The sequence below is a fragment of the Plectropomus leopardus genome, chromosome 17 (genome assembly GCF_008729295.1).
Source record: "Plectropomus leopardus isolate mb chromosome 17, YSFRI_Pleo_2.0, whole genome shotgun sequence".
In the NCBI taxonomy this organism is placed as follows: Eukaryota; Metazoa; Chordata; class Actinopteri; order Perciformes; family Serranidae; genus Plectropomus; species Plectropomus leopardus.
The window spans coordinates 8,102,323-8,119,719 of NC_056479.1; the positions used below are offsets into that span (position 1 = coordinate 8,102,323).

At 38.7% G+C, this 17,397-nt stretch overlaps 1 protein-coding gene across 1 annotated transcript; it reads left to right on the plus strand.

Moving 5' to 3' along the window:
- The first annotated feature begins 47 nt into the window (after positions 1 to 47).
- Positions 48 to 11,798, plus strand: grna (granulin a). The gene is given in 16 exon segments (XM_042504902.1): positions 48 to 326; positions 1,634 to 1,774; positions 2,083 to 2,220; positions 2,310 to 2,438; positions 2,965 to 3,046; positions 3,573 to 3,679; positions 3,877 to 4,030; positions 4,148 to 4,264; positions 5,982 to 6,079; positions 6,179 to 6,415; positions 7,923 to 8,327; positions 9,634 to 9,763; positions 9,766 to 9,866; positions 9,978 to 9,992; positions 9,994 to 10,236; positions 11,346 to 11,798. Coding segments are annotated over 15 exon segments (2,241 nt in total). The 5' UTR covers positions 48 to 326; the 3' UTR covers positions 11,490 to 11,798.
- The last annotated feature ends 5,599 nt before the right edge of the window (positions 11,799 to 17,397 follow it).

Consider the following 17,397-nt stretch of genomic DNA (forward strand, 5'->3'; position numbering starts at 1 on the left):
GACATGTCACTGTAGTGCGCCGCAGCTGTCGCGTGTAAAACCTATTTGTCTACAACCTGTTTAATGCTACATACGACTAAACGGGAGCAACTCCTCTGAACTTTATCAGCCAAATTGAATTTAAAAAATCTCAGTTAATGTAAAGAGGAGGCGCTGAAGAATTCAGCTAAAGCAGGAACTTACTTCCCCCCTCTCTCTCTCTCTCTCTCTCTCTGTCAGAGGCGTGTCCCAGACAGAGCTGTTCATATTTCTCTTTGATTAATTTGGTGGTGAGACACTTCTGACACACCTGACCGCTCACAACAGCCCTCCAGCCTGTTATCACGGTAAGCGTAAAATAAGCTTCCTCTTTTTATTTAGCTTTTAAAATCTTAAAGCAAATATTCCATTTAGACAAATTGTAAAGATGTATAACGACGACGAACGACAAATATTTACAGTATGATCTTTTAGTTTTATATTTCTTAAGTCTTTTCGTTTTAATAACGAGTAAAATGTGAAACATCTACGGTTGCAAGTTCTCCTTTGAAAGCCTATGCCAATTGAACGAAAGTGAAAGTGGACAGATTTATTATTTATAGGCTAAACTCCTATTGTGTTTGACTTGCTTATTCATTGCAAAATAAAGAGAGAAAAAACAGGAACAAACCTCTACAGGTACTATTCCACTTTCAGGAAATTAATGAACACAAAGCTGAAGCTTAGACTTTTTTTTCGACGTGAACGACTCAGAATTTAAAGGGTAACTTCCGCATTTTTCAACTTCAATTCTGTTTTCACGTTTTTGTGAGTAAGTAACAAATGGAAACAACATTTTTTTAAGTTTTGAAGCCTGCAGCCACCACCAGCAATACAGGAGACAATGTAACATGAAGGGGCAATTTGCACAATCACTTTAAATCCACTGCAAGTGTTTTTGCCAATAACAGGCTCAGGTTGTTCTTAGTGTCTGACAACATTATGGAAAGAACCCCCAGAGACAGATCTTTTTCTTAAAAAGTAAAATCCTCTTTTATTAAACAGAAACAGCCATGAAAACACCATCACCAAACCAGACTCATTGAAGAAAAAAGTAATTTCAATCATCATAAAATAGATAGTGATCTGATCGCTGGTTTAAAAAAATAATTAAAAAAAAAATCATAGTCTTAAAAGAGATAAGTCTATCTCTGTAGGAATCCTTGCTATAAGCTATGTAGTCAGAAACGTAATAATCTGAGCCAGTGGCAAAAACAAGCACTTGTAATGGGCATAAAGTGAGGGTGCACAAATGTCCTGAGTGGTTACATTGCAGCTGCTGTCTCACTTAACACTGGATTGAAATTGTTGTTCAGGTTAATCACGTTGACACCTAACATTGGAAAATGGAGTCTATGTTGAAAAACACCAAAGTTACCCTTTAAGGATTAGGTTTGAAATCATGAGATAAGACAAGATCAAGTTTTAAAGTCACAAATTCACTGACATTTATGAATGCCTGAATAAATGTATTATACTTTCTGTCACATGAACTGACCAGTATTGTAAGCAGAAGTGAGTGCAAACATGTTTTTCTCTGAGTGTAGAGAGAGATTCCTCATGCATGGCTTTCACTTTCATTGACCTCTGTGTGTGAATCTTCCTCTGTGTGCAGATGCAGAGGTGGGTTGTGATCTGTTTGACTCTCCTGGCTCTGGTTGGCGCTGATGAGTGTCCAGATGGAGGGAGATGTAAAGACAATCAAACCTGTTGCAACAACCAGGCCAACGGCTATGAATGCTGCCCATTTGATCAGGTAGACATTTTCCTTTACTACAGTTAGTGCTCTCAGTTGTGGGGCACATAAACCCAATGACAGCAAAGTCATAGTACTAGCTGAATACTTTGTCCCTTTTGTCCAGCACGTAGCTAAATGTAAATGTGAGATAACCATTCTCTTGTACTCTCGAACGAAAAGAATGAAAGCTACAGTGGTACTATTCATGCTTAGCAGTGTTTTACTACTTTATGGTTCAGATAAAAGCTCAGGACTCATTTAGCTAATGAGATAGCAGTTTTAAAAGTTTGGTAGTCAAAGTGTTTCTGCTGTTGCTGTCCTCGCAGGCTGAGTGCTGTGGGGATCACATGCATTGCTGTCCTGCAGGAACAGTCTGCAATACAGCCACGTCCAGCTGTATGAACTCTACTGGGTCCATCCCCTGGGTGGAAAGACTCTCTGCTGATCAGCCTGGACTCTCTAAAGTAATAACAATAACAATCCATGATAAAATATTGAGTAAGACCTTAATGTATTTAAGGCAGGTGCCCTCTTTTCTACCTTGTCCCTGCAGTCTTTCAGGATGATCAAAACATTCATGGGGGAGGACGATGACAACATCTGTCCTGATCAGTCACGATGCCCACCTGAGTTTTCTTGTTTGAGAGCCTTGACGAGGTTTGGCTGCTGCCCCCTAGCTCAGGTAATCAAACCCTGCTCAGAGAATGGTAAAACTGTCATGAAAATCAAACTCAAGTGAAATGAACAGGTAACTAAAGACCCAACCCTTGGAGACCATGGCAGAATCTACTGATGAACTACTCACAATAGCGGTGGTATTATGTGTGCATATGTTATACAAAATTTGTTTCCGAAGCCCACTTACTTCCTGTCACAAACAGGATCTTAACAAATTTGTTTAACAAACTATGCGTTTTCACTTCATTCAAGTCAACAGAAAGTAATCTGCTACTGTGTGAAATAATAACCTAGAGGTTGCAGCTCTGCTGTAAAGTTATCTGTTATTTGAATCCAGTATAGAGACCAGTTAAAGCTTGCTATATGGTGCCATTAGATGCCAAACTGCCATACTTATTTGAAGTCATATTAAGATTGAGATCTTTATGATTTCCAGAAAATATTTATGAATTGAAGAGAAAAATGTTGAAAAGAGGGAGTCCATGAGCCAAGTGATTGGAACTTTTATTATGACTTTCTGACCCTGACAGGGAGTCCCTTGCTCTGATGGGAAACACTGCTGTCCTGAGGGCCACCAGTGCAGCTCAGACAGCCGCTCCTGCATCAAAAAAGGTAAAACTCTTAATAATAATAATAGTTTTTATATTTTTATTTATATAGTACCTTTAAAAGCGTTTTTCAGCATTGTGAAAAGCGCTGTACAAATGTATTATTATTATTATTATTAAAAACACAATTGACAAGATATTTTGAAAATCAAAGCAAAGCAGAAGCATATTATCTCAGAAGCATCCTGGTACTTTCTATAAGAACACTATAGCAGACCAGACAGTCTGAAAAACTGACTGTGACTTTCTGGCTCAGTCCTAAAATGGTCCTGTCTGCAGGAGAGGTTTTACCTAGTGTCAGTGAATAATTATTCATCTGAGCAAACAAAAATTGCATGTGGAGTTCCCGAAGGCTCCAGTCTAGGGCCTCCTCTGTTCAACTGTGGTTGGATGTGCCAAAATTGGCTTGATGAAAGGTGCTGTACAAACAAATTTGCCTAACTCTTATAGGGTGTTTACTTTATTCTCAAGCCCTCTACATGTATAATTGACACATTTCTAAAATCAGTGTTCCTTTTACGTTGTGGCAGAGCTTGTGACTACAGTTCTGTGCAGCGACGGAGTGTCAGAGTGTCCAGATGAATCCACATGCTGTGAAACCCTAGAAGGAAAGTGGGGGTGCTGTCCCATGCCAAAGGTACAAAATGTCTGATCTTTCAATAACAGACATATAAAAACTGACAGCTTTGAAATGTTATGCTGCAGCATATTTAAGATTATGAAGAAGAAAAAAGTCAAATTGTGGATTTACATGTCCTGCCTGGGTGTGTGGTTATCATGTCTGTGTCCTGTCAGGTGTAGTTCTAAGGTGATATGCCTTTATTCTCTAAACAGGCTGTGTGCTGCGAGGATAAGACACACTGCTGTCCTGAAGGCAACACATGTGATGTGAAACAGTCCAAATGTATCTCCTCATCTACCAAAAAACAGACGCCAATGTGGGCCAAGTTCCCAGCCAGGATAAGAGCAGACTGGGAGAACCAGAAAGGTCAGATTAGTTTCTGTCTTGCTGTGAAAAGTTTTTCCTCATTCTTATCAATGATTGTCTAAATCTGAGTGTGTGTGTGTGTGTGTGAGCCTGGTCTGTTTGTGTTTCCACTTTCAGAGAGTGAACAAGTCACTGCAGAGACAGTAGAAAAAGCCCCTGAGATCACCACAGTGAATACAGTTCCTCCTTCAGAGAAGGAAGTATCTGTGTCATCTGTCACTAAGGCAGCTCCAGGTGAGATGTTTATTGTGAATCAAAGTATGTAGAACAAAAACACACCTAAAAATAAAGTGGACCATCATAGGTGTGTCAAAAGCTCCTGAATGAGACAAGTTTTAGTCCACCAACCAGTTTCTGATAATTAAAGGTACAAAGTAAAAAACAGGCCTTTGTTATAGACAGTGTTGAAATGTTATATGTAAGTACGGTACTTAGGTACAATTTTGATTCATTTGTACTTTTCTTGAGTTTTTCCATTTTATGCAACTTAAATTTAGCGATACAGTAGAGACTGAAACATAAATTACAGCTTTAGTTACTTCACCAAATTTGATTTTTAATTAAAAAACAATATACATAAACTAATACATGATGCTGTATTATTAAAGATTAAATTATCCAGCAGTATATAAAATAGCTCCACCTTTACCATCTGGGACATTAAAGAAATGAACACATATTAATGCATCAGTAATTATAATCCAATAATGAAGTATAAGAGATTCTGAAATTCTGCACAAGTACTTTTACCTTTGGTACTTTATGTATATTTTAACAGTAAACACTGATCGTAGCAGATGGTTAGATTTAATAACATTTATATTGTCTTTATTCCATTAAATGTAGGTGTGTTTGAGTGCACGACTTACTGGCAGTGCTAAAAAAAAGTTGCATGTGACAAGACAAATTCTTTGCTGTGGCTAAAAAAAAGTACAGCATTCTTCCTGCAGTAATAGGTATGGTTGTATAGGTTTCTTTTAACAATGACAATTTGACATCGGTTATGATATCAGTAATGTAATATATTTTGGTAAACTGGCAGGAAGTTTAAAAAAAAAAACATCTTGAAAGTATCAGTATGGCTGGTGTCTTTTAGTTGGGAAAAAGAACAGCAACTTTTAAAATTTTGCATCTCTTCCTGTGTCAAAATGTTGCAATCTTATCATCAGTTTTAACATTTAATGTAAAATTGCAAAAAATAAGTCGCTTTTAAACGAACAAAAGTTATGTTTACATTCTATGTTTTACACCTACAGATGTTCTGTGTCTAACAAATGCATGAAGTATATTTATGTTTTCATAAAATGTTTTAATATGTTTTAAATCCTGCCTGGTTTTCATCCATGTTTGCTTTTTGCAGTGTCTCTTGTACTTGGTGCATTGCTTTGTTTCTCACTGCGTTAACACCAGTCCATTAGCATGAAAGTGTAAAACCAAAAGGCAGGATGTGAACTGACGCGCTTAAAAAATCTTGCTCCATAGCACTACTAGTGATCAAAAATACTATAAATGTGACATTTAATTGTAATTGTAAAATTGCTTTGGTTTGTTGTGGACACAACAGCCCTTCTTCAAATGGCATACATTTTGATTTATCAAGTCAAAAAATTATAAGAGGGCATGTTTCCAAAAGATGTCTCCAGGCTAAAATGGGACACAGCTATGGTCGGGACAACAGTGCACAGGGAACAACAATTAGGAGACAAATTGCCTAATGTGCTGCACTCTTTATCACTACAGTTATCATTTCCATATTTTAAAGGTACATTATTGGAAAATATGAATGTACTTTTCAAGGTGCAGTAGTGGGGTTGGAAAATGAATTGTCAAAATTGGCCACCATAATAAACCTCTGCTGCCCCGACCAATAAGTGTTTTTGTCATCTGAGGTGTTCAATTGACTTTTATGATATGTATTACCAGAATTGATATATCACTATTTTTCTTCCAGGTAATAATGTTCCCTGTGATGATACAGTATCCTGTGATGATGGCAACACATGCTGTAAAACTGAAGAGGGAGGCTGGGCTTGCTGTCCTCTGCCAGAGGTACGACTTTGACTGGCGTTTATTTTTACATCATCCCAGCTTTTGTGCTAAGGGCTGTGCCGCTGCATTAATGCTTTTTCGTCTCTCTGATCGTGTCAGGCTGTTTGTTGTGAAGACTTCATTCACTGCTGCCCAAAAGGTAAGAAATGTAACCTGGTTGCCCAGACCTGCGACGACGACACATGCTCTGTGCCACTGGTCCAGAAGGTCCCTGCCATCCCCAGACAGGGCGCACAGGTGGGGAATGTTACATGTGACTCCACCGCCAGTTGTCCTGATGAAAACACCTGCTGCAAGACCTCAACAGGAGAGTGGGCCTGCTGTCCTCTACCTCAGGTAAACACAGAGCAACATGCACACACACATTTAAAAACGTTTTTAATCAACCACCTTCCTGAGGATTTTCTAGTGGACTGACCTTTATGATGCTTAGTATTTAGAGTGTATATGCAAATAGTTTAAAGAAGATGAAGCACTTTTATGTTGAATTAATGGGTAATACAGTGCTGTCAAATATGAATGTATTCATCTGAAAGTTTCACATATTATATTTCTTTTCTTTTTAACATTTAAGGATACATGCTTTCTTGTCGATAGTTGGACAAGAAGTTAAATATGACTATCATGTTTGTACAGTAAACATAAAGCTACCACCAGTTGTCAATTGACTAAGGTTAGCATAAAGAGCTAGCTTAGTTTAGCACGAATGCTGCCTTCAAGTGGAACTTGTGAGCTCGTGGTTACGACATTGAAAGTCATAGACACAGTATGCTCATAGACACTCAAGTGGTTAAGTTACATTAAAAAACGCTCATAGGCAGAAGCTACACGGACACCAAAAGAGCCACCAAGACTAACAATTTAGCCAACTAGCAAGCAGGTAGCGCAGTGCAGTAAAGTTAATGACATAGTGAGGAAAAAGATGTTGGGAATTTTCGACAGATATAAAATTACAAAGAAAAACTCTGTATGACTAAAACTTTAATAGGCCTACATTAACCTAGTAATGAAATTGTTTGCAGACATGTCACAACTTATGAACTCTGAGCTTTGAGAACATCTCCACTTACGAGGCCGTGAATACCACATGAGATTTGAAAAAGGTTGTTGTGCAGATTAGTAGAAAGAAAGAAGATATGTGTTAATTAGTAAGCTTAAGAGATGCAGGTATGTGGATTTTGTTACTTTTGGACAGAGTCAGGCTAGCTTTCCCCGTTTCAGTCTTTGTGCTAAGCAAAGCTTTATAAAGTACAGACCGAGAAGTAGTTTCAATTATCTAATGCTGTATTCACACTACGCACGACACAGCAACATGACCAGCTACATTATGGCAGAGTCATCCTTGAAATGCTGCTCAAAAAAAATTATCTATGCTTTTCATCAATGTCTGAGAGCCATTTTAACATCACATATTGGCGCACCTTTACATCCCTGTGCATGGCAATTTACATAAAGCTAACATAGCTTCAGTTATGTAAGCTAAAGCACAGAGCACCACAGCTGGAAATAAACCATATGATTAGTTGATGCTCTCCGCGTCATCTGAGCGCTGAAAAAAGTTAACACCAACTCAACTATCGTTTGTAGCACATCACGTCCATCCACAGTGACAAGCGTCAGTTTAGCTCCATGTCACCAGATTCCACTGAAAAGAAGAGTGAACACAGCATTACTATCAACAAGGAAACAAATAAGCTTTTAAAAGTTATGTTGTGTATCAGACCACCTCTCACACTCTTTAGCGCTGATTCCATCTGCACTTGAACAGTCTTCACCATTACTGACAGTTCATACATCCAACAATGTTTGTAAGTGAAAGTGTTCTTGTCACTTCAACCAAAAGGCTGTCTGTTGTGACGACCATGAACACTGCTGCCCTACTGGCACCACCTGTAACCTGGCGGAGTTGAGCTGTGACGGCGCCTCAGGCTCAACGCCCATGATGAAGAAGATACCTGCGTTTGCTACGGTGGCACCCACTACAGTGGACACTCCGACCCAAGGTCAGGTACCAAGCTCAAAACAAGAAGAGGAGGAGACGAAGGAGCCTGAGGGAGAGGGGATGACAACAGAGGATGAAAATGATGGTGATGACGACGATAATGATGATGATGAGGCGGAGGAGGAGGAGGAGGAGAGTAAAGAAGTGGAGAGTATTCAGTGTGATGCCCACACCAGCTGCCCTCAGTCCACCACCTGCTGCTTCATGTCCTCGACTCAAAAGTGGGGCTGTTGCCCGCTGCCAAAGGTAAGCACTGACCGTCACTAACACCCATCCTGAAGTGTAAAGCTGCAATAACAAGGATTCTGTCACATCATGGCATAAAATGACTATCAGATAAAAACTATTTTTATTATTGATTATGGTATCACTTTACTTAAACCCATTTATATGCACTAAATCTGACATTCAATATCAATGGTTTACAGCACACTATAATGCAGCTTAAAAAAGTTTTAAGCATTTCTTAATGTGACATCAACAACAGACAGGTTTTATAATATGACACCTGTGTTTCATTATACAGTATGTTCATCAATATATGGTTATACACCCACAAATAGGTGTCCACAGGAGTTAAACTTATTGAGCTACAAAAGATTAATTTATTATATACTGCTCATGAATGCTAACTAAAAAAAGGTTAAAGTTTTACGTTTTTTCCAATTAATAAAAGAATTGTTGAGTCTATGAAATGTCATAAAATAACAAATAATTTAAGGAGTCATCTTACATTTTTTTTTTTACAATATTGTATTTAATATACAATATATAATAATATATATAATAAAATATTTACAGTATTACAAATATAATTCTTCCATAACTCACTTAAAGGGTTGAGCCAAAAATAAAACAAGTATCTGGTACAGATATGTAATGTGGCATGGGTCGCTACTGGTGAACCCAAAGGGAATTATCACCGGACTTTGCATTTCCCCTCAGCTGTAAAGAAATTTATAGCATCTTTCAGCTCATTGCTTCAGTTTTTCTGCACACAAGCTAAATGTTTGGTTCAATCTCCCAGCTCTCATAGCTTTATTATCAGCAGAAGTAGGCAGCTGAATCCATTGATCAACACTAACTGCTCGGCAGGCAGCATATATATATATGACTTTCACTATTTTTATGGCTAAAAAACTCCCCAACCAAACTGCGAACCTTCTCACTGTCTCAGACGGAACTTTCAACAATTAAGTGGTATCACTTCATCTCAAACCCCACGAGACAAATGACAGTTGCATACTGTCAGTGTAACTCTGCACTGTGATATACTTCCCCTTCCCCTTCAGTGACATCCCTGCTCTCCTTTATGTTAACTGTAAACTCTGTTCTCTCAGCTGCAGGCCACAATCACCAGTGCATTTCTTTCAGGCTGTGAAGTTATAAAAGTTTCAGATTCATAAATGCATGTTTGCTTGAGTATCACAATTTTTTCAAAAAAGACGATGATGAATTTTTTTTCAAGATTCTAATTTTATTTCTTTGAAAGAAGAACTGGAGAACAAAAGAATGATGTGAAAGTAGCACTCCCACTCTCACTTCTCCCCAGGCGGTGTGCTGTGCTGACGGAGACCACTGCTGTCCTAATGGCTACAAGTGTGACGAGAGCAAGACCTGCACCAAAGGGGAAGTGGTGATCCCCTGGTACACTAAGCTTCCAGCCACCACCAACATCAAGGCGAGCAAAGGTCTGTGCAGTGCGACAAGATGAGTCAGTGTCCCGAACACACCACCTGCTGCCAGCTGAAGACGGGCAAGTGGGGCTGCTGCCCGCTGCCAAATGTGAGCACTGAAGGGATTATAGAGACAATCAGTATATGAGCTTTTTCAAAGTTTGCTTCTATAAATGAAGGGATGTCATTTTCAATAACTTTGTGCATGCTATGTCTGCAGGCTGTGTGTGCTGCCAGATAAGGAGCACTGCTGCCCACAGGATTACACCTGCAGCGTCGCCTCTAACGCTTGCCAGAGGCTCATCATGCTGGAGGTGGAAACCGTCCCTCTAACACCAGTGTACCAGCTCGAGCATCAACCCCCGCTCAATCCCACAAATCACAGAGACGTTCAGTGTGATGAACAGACCAGCTGCCCGGATGGAAACACCTGCTGCAGGACGTCCGCTACTTCATGGGGCTGCTGTCCAGCTCCTAATGTAGGATATACAATCATAACTTCAACCTTTAGGAGTAACTAAACCCACAAACCACTTTTTTTCAGTTGAAAGACAATATATATAGGTATGGTGTTAGTTGAGTGAGGTCCAGCTCTTTACACCACAGTGCAGCTTATTAAATTTCTGTACTTTGGACCTTATGCAGCAAAATTCTCTTAAATTTATCTTACATTTTCTCTTGATTTCATGGTAAGAGAAAAAATAAGTGAAATCAACCTCAGATTCCCTCAACATTCTTTACCACCTAAATTTGCTCTTACCCAGGTGTGCTTGATGATGAATCCCATTTGATCATAAGTCACCTGTTAGCATGGGTAACGCCCCCTTTACATTAAATAAGGGCTGGTTTTGTGCCATGTGCAAAGACTCTGGCACATGGACAAGACTGGGGACATGACACCAGTAAAAAAAAAAGAGGAAGAATTCAGCAGGAGTGAAACTGATGTAGGCGTACTGTAAAATATAACTTCAAGTAAATGTGATTTCAGAGAAATATATTGAAATATTAAGGTAAAAGTACACATGCACAGAGGTTTAAATACATTTTATAAATCAAAATCATTAGAATAGAAAGTCCTCCTACATACGGTTTATATGAGAAGCTGGAAACATGAAATGTTTTTTTGCATAAAAAATTATTTACACGATAAAAGAAATAGCTGCCAATTAATTTTCTAACTGAGACTTTTTTTCACATTCCAAGGAGGAGGCATTCAAGCCAAAAGCGGGGGCTCCTAATTATTTCTCATTAAAGGAATAGTTTAACATTTGGGGAAATATATTTATTTGCATTTTTGCACTATTGCAGGCAGCTAGTTAGCTTAGCTTAGCACAAATCTGAAAACAAGGGGAAGCTGCTCACAGAGCTACAACATCAAAATGCTGCTTATATATTTTATGATGATACAACGCACTGAAAACATAATTAGTACTTTTGATTCTTATTCAGATTTGCCAATATTTCTTTACATTTGTACATGTAGCTATTATGTACTTGTGTAAGAATATTTTATACTGTAGTATTGCTGCTTTTACTTAACTAAAGTTGATGGTGTTAGTTAAACTGTCTTCCTTTGTCCTCTCCACAGGCGGTGTGCTGCAGCGACATGATGCACTGCTGCCCCGCTGGCTACACCTGCACCAGTACTGGAGGCTGCATCCAGAACAGCAGGCTTCACTGGCAGGACTGGCATGTGTTCTTTGGCAATGAAAAGAGAGCTCTAATTGTGTGAAAACATCTCTGCACTTTCATTTGTTTCTGCATGAAAAGAATGCACTAATGGGAAATAATGTCAAAGAGATTCTGTGATAATTGTAAGATGATTTGTTGTTAGTAACTGGTGAAGGGGGCACTATGAAATTGAATTGCACTTGGTGTTATGTTATGTTTTGATCTTGGAGATGAAACAACTACATGTAACTTAATCAGGGCTTTAAGTTTTTAATCACTCCTTTTTAGGTCCAATAGATCTTTGTTCAAGGCACATAGCCTACCTCCAAGCTACTTAAAACCCTAACCCAAATAAACATTTTAAAAACCCTCTTGGTTCCAATGGAAAATTCATCATCACAAGACTGAAAACAGGGCCGTTTTTCTGACACCATAAACAGCTGACTTTTTAGAGTTATGTGGCTCTCATAGGACAGCCATGCTACAAACACACGCTACCCAACAATATGTAAAGGGGTTAAAATGAGAACAACCTTAAACATCTGTAGCATTAAAATGCAACATAATGAAGTAGCTATATAAATCCAAATAAATTATATATAAAACACTGACAGGGTGCATTTTACTGCATAATGAGCATTTTTTACTTTTTGCATTTTTACTTTTTGTACTTTTGAGTGCATTTTGCTGACAACATCTACTTTTTTAAAACTTAAGTAAGTGAAACACTGAGTTACTAAACTGTAAGTATCATCACTTTATGTTTGTTAATTATACTTTTTTATTTAATTTGGATTAGATTTGAGCTTTTTGGCTTTATTTAATCAGACAACTTGAGCATGGAAGAGGGTGAGACAGGAGATGACATGCAGCAACATGCCAGGGCTGGAATTGAACCCACAGGTTCCTGCAGTAAGGACATAGCCTCCGTACATGGGGCATCCACTCTATTGAATGAGCTACTGGGCATCCCTAAATGATGGTCTTTTTGAATATGATGCATTACTATAGATTTAACTAACAAATAGTATATAAAGGAGTTGAAATTGTTACAGCTTTAAACATCTACAACAGTAAAATGTAACATATACATTAATGCATCCGGGATATCAATCCAAAAACATCACATTTAAAGTTAAACACTTTGTGGGAAACCTTTATTGCATAATAAGTACTTTTACTTTTCATACACTTTAGATGCATTTTCCTAAGGTTGTGAAGGCAGGGCTTTGTGTGGTACAAGTAGTTTTGCTAAAGTAAAGGAAGTAAATACTTTTTCCACCAAAGAGCAAATGTGCCGTAACTTAAGAGGATGTATTGGATCTTTCTGTCAGCTTCACCCCTTCATTGCACAGTATTGCAGTAGGTAGAGGAAAGTACATCATGTCTCTCTGTGAATGAATTTCCTCATGTTGACCCAAGCTAATAAAAAAAGCTAAAAAAAAAAAAATAAAAAGCTAATAAAAAGCTAATAACCCCCCCCCCCCACCACCACACACACACACACACACATACACACAAAAAGACATATTAGGTGCCTTCATTTTTTGTGAGATTAATATATATTTATATTAATGTAAGTATACAATATATGTTAATATACAAGGACTACCATGGGGTCCCTGAGAGCCTCATCAATAAGTGAGTTAAAAAAAATCATCATGGCAAAGTGTAAGTTTATTGTTTTATTTATTTGTTTTTTAGGAAAGTTACAATTCATTTGTATACTGTGTAAAATAAAAATATATGTTCTGTTCACATAGATATAATTACCCACTTACACAAAGTGGTGTCTGCCAATAGGACTAGTCAAGGGATGTGCTAGAAAGTTTCAGACATTTCTGACATTAGCTCTAATGTCAGATTCTTTATTGAGGATAACCCATGAACGTGTTTTTGGAGTAGGATTAAGTTTGAAGCTAGAGTAGGTAAGTGGTAAAATGTGTCAAAGGTCATCTGACTTCACCCTCAGCAATGGGCAAGAGGCCTGTGATCCCTGTGTTAGCAAAGGGCAGAGCCCCCCCCCCCACCCCCCCACCCTACCTGTCAGAATGACCGACTTCATCTGACAGAGGTGTCTGCTCTCCATTAAACAACATTTATACAGGAAGAAGTCCATTCTGATAGATATTTAGACATGACAGACTGTTTGCCCCACCTCTAACTACATTTTTTTCAGGACGTAGACCATTCTAGTAGCCCAGTAGATATTTGTACCTGTCAAAACATCAAAATGCACCATAATTTAGATGGTTCAACTTTCCCTCAAATTTTGTAACTGTAGTAGCTGAGCATGGTGCGGCCAGTACAAGTTAATTTTTGAAAGTTAACAGGGGAAATGCATTTTGCTCATTTTGCTAACAAGGGGGATGGCATTTCCCCTCATCCCGCCAAATCGCATACTGGTTGTAAATAATAATCCCCCATGTGAGACGTCTTATTTCTGAGAGGAGAAGGGGATTCCACATGCACACTTTTCACTTTTACTGATGACCTGTGTGTGTGAATCTTCCTCTGTGTGCAGATGTGAAGTTGGGTTGTGATCTGTTGGGCTCTCCTGGCTCTGGTTGGTGCTGACGAGTGTCCAGATAGAGGGGGGAGATATAAAGACAATCAAACCTGCTGCAACAACCAGGCCAATAGTACTAGTTGAATACTCTGGCCCTTTTGTCCAGCACATAGTTAAATGTAAATATTATATAACCATTCTCTTGTACTCTAGAACAAAAACAATAAAAGCTACAGTGGTACTATTCATGCTTAGCAGTGTTTTACTACTTTATGGTTCAGAAAAAGCTCAGGACTCATTCAGCTAAGGAGATAGCAGTTTTAAAAGTTTGGTAGTCAAAGTGTTTCTGCTGTTGCTGTCCTTGCAGGCTGAGTGCTGTGGGGATTACATGCATTGCTGTCCTGCAGTAACAGTCTGCGATACAGCCACGTCCAGCTGTATGAACTCTACTGGGTCCATCCCCTGGGTGGGTCTCTGCTGATCAGCCGAGACTCTCTAAAGTAATGCTTATTTGTTGCATTCATGAGAAAACATTAAGACTTTAATGTACTTAAAGCAGGGGTCCTCTTTTCCACTGTGCCCTGCAGTCCTTCAGGATGATCAAGACATACAAGGGGGAGGAAGATGACAACATCTTTCCCAATCAGTCAAGATGTCCAAATGAGTTTTCCTGTCTGTAGGCCTTGACAAGGTTTGGCAGCTGTCCCCTAGCTCAGGTAATCAAACCTTATTCAATTAAGAAAGCAATTCTCAGAAAAAGGAGGTAATAACCAAACCTATTGCACTGATGAAGTGTATTTTTTAAGTGACAAAAAATCAATCTCAAATAAAAGAAAAGGTAAATAATGACCAAAGTAATGAAGTCTATGGCAGAGTCTATTGGTAAACCACTCATACAGTACTGGTGCTATTACACATGACTATGACATGCAAAATTTGTTTTCCCCAAGTCAAATTACTTCCTTTTTTTACTTTAGTCAAGGCAACAGAAAGGGATATCTGCTAAAGTAGGAAATGATACAGTAGAAGCTGCAGCTCTGACTTGAGTGCAGTTGAATGTGTTTTTCTGTAAAGTTATCTGCTTGACTGCTCTAAAACAACAATTTAGAACACAGTGCACAGACCAGTAAGGCTGACTGTACCTTTAAACGTCTAACCATTATGCCTATTAGGAGTTGTTCAAATAAGATTGAGGTCTTGTTGATAATTGTAGAATAGAATAACTACAAGAAGGAGTCCATGAGCCAAGTGATTGGAATTTTTATTGTGGTATTTCTTACTCTGACAGGGAGTCCCTTGCTCTGATGGGAAACACAGTTGTCCTGAGGACTACCAGTGCAGCTCAGACAGCCACTCCTGCATCAAAAAAGCTAAAACTCCTCATAATTGTAATAACTTTATTTTAGTCTACAAAGTATTTTGACAAAAAAACAAAGCAGAAGCAGGATATCCCAGAAGCATCATTGCAGTGCTGCCACAACAATATGTTGACACACCAAACAGTCTGGAAAACGACTTTCTGGCACAGCCCTACATTGTTCCTGTCTGCAGGACAGAGGCCATTTTGTTTTAGTGGGTAGTTATACAATCATGTAACAAAAATCACACATGGAGTTCCCCAGGGCTGCAGTGTTGGGCCTCTTCTGTTTGACTGTGATTTGATATGCCTAAATTCCTTTCCATTAAAAAATGGAAAGAAAGTTTGTTTGAAAGTTGTTATTGAAATATGACGTACGGATAAACTTGCCTAATTCTCATAAGGGGTTCACTTTTTCACTTTTATCCCCTACACATATCACATTTTTAAATTTGATGCTACTGTCCAAAAGACATGCATAGCAGGTTGATTGGTGACTCTAAATTGCCCTGAGGTGTGACTGTGAGCGTGTATGGTTGTCTGTCTATATGTGTCAGCCCTGTGATAGTCTGGCGAACTGTCCAGGGTGTACCCCGCCTTCCGCCCGGTGACAGCTGGGATTGGCTGCAGTCCCCCCCGTGACCCTTACGAGGACAAGTGGTTACAGAAAATGACTGACTGACTGACTGGCTACTGTTATGTTGTGGCAGAGCTCGTATCCAATACTGTATGCCCCGACGGAGAGTCAGTGTCCAAATGGAAACACCTGCTGTAAAAATTCAGGAGGAACATGGGGGCGCTGTCCCCTACAACAGGTACAAAATGTCTGATCTTTTAATTAGAGACATGAAAAGGTGACATCTTTGAAATGCTAATGTTACTCCAACACTTTTGTCTGCTTATGACTAAAATATAGTGGGTCTGTATATGGTGTAAACCAGGTACTCAATTATTATATAATGCCCATAAATGCTGAAAGGGGAGGGTTAAAGTGTTACCTTGATTATTTTTTATTTATTTATTAGTATAATAATAATAATAATAATAATAATGATTATTATTATTATTATTATTATTATTATTGTTATTATTTTATTATTATTATTATTATATTATTATTATTATTATTATTATTTCAGTGAATCAAATAACTTTCTAGTCTATAAAAAGTCATAAAACAACAACAAATCATTTTAAATGACCCAAACTAAGGATTTATTTAACCTCAAGTGAACCCAGAGAGAATTATCACTGGATTTTTCTGTTCCTCTGAGCTCTACAGAAAATTTATAGCATCTTTCAGCTCATTGCTTTGGTTTTTCAGCCCACAGTTTTACTGTTTTGTTTCACTCTCACCGCTCTCATAGCTTCATTATCTCACTTCTCCCCAGGCTGTCCACATGACTACATGTGCCATGAGAGCCAGACCTGTGTCAGAGGGGAAGTGGTGATCCTCTGGTTCATTAAGCTTCCAGACACCACCAGGATCAAGGCTGATGCTGTGGCAGAGTTTGTGTCCAGTGTTGTGTGCCCTGATGGAGAGTCACAGTGTCCAAGTGGAGACACCTGCTGTAAAACCGCAGCAGCAATGTGGGCATGTTGTCCCTTATCAAAGGTACAAAATGTCCCTTTAATTGCGTACATACATAAGATGAAAGTGTGGTGGTGAATTGGCCCCAACCTGGGTCAGGAAAAAGATCTGGAACACCATAGGATGGTGACATGGTGACAGCAAACCATTTAAAAATGTTTTATCTTCAGTGCCACCTCTCTAAATGTAGACATTTTTGTGGGCCAATGAACACATCGCAGGTAAAAGGCTCATCGTGAGTTATTTTTATATCTCAACAACAGTTTGTGTCATGGCATAAATTATTGATCAGTTGATCTTGTCAGAGCTGATCAGATGGATGGATGAGAGGTGCAGCAGAGTGCAGAGTAAGTGAATGCAAACTTTTAGACCCAACACCATGAATTGTTTCACTTTTACTGCACCCAGTGTTCTACAGCTCCATCTGTGACAACAAAAAGTTCTGTGCCAGAGTATGGTGCCATGTGTAGCTGCAAGGTATATATTTTAACTGTGCTAGAAAATCTGTTTGT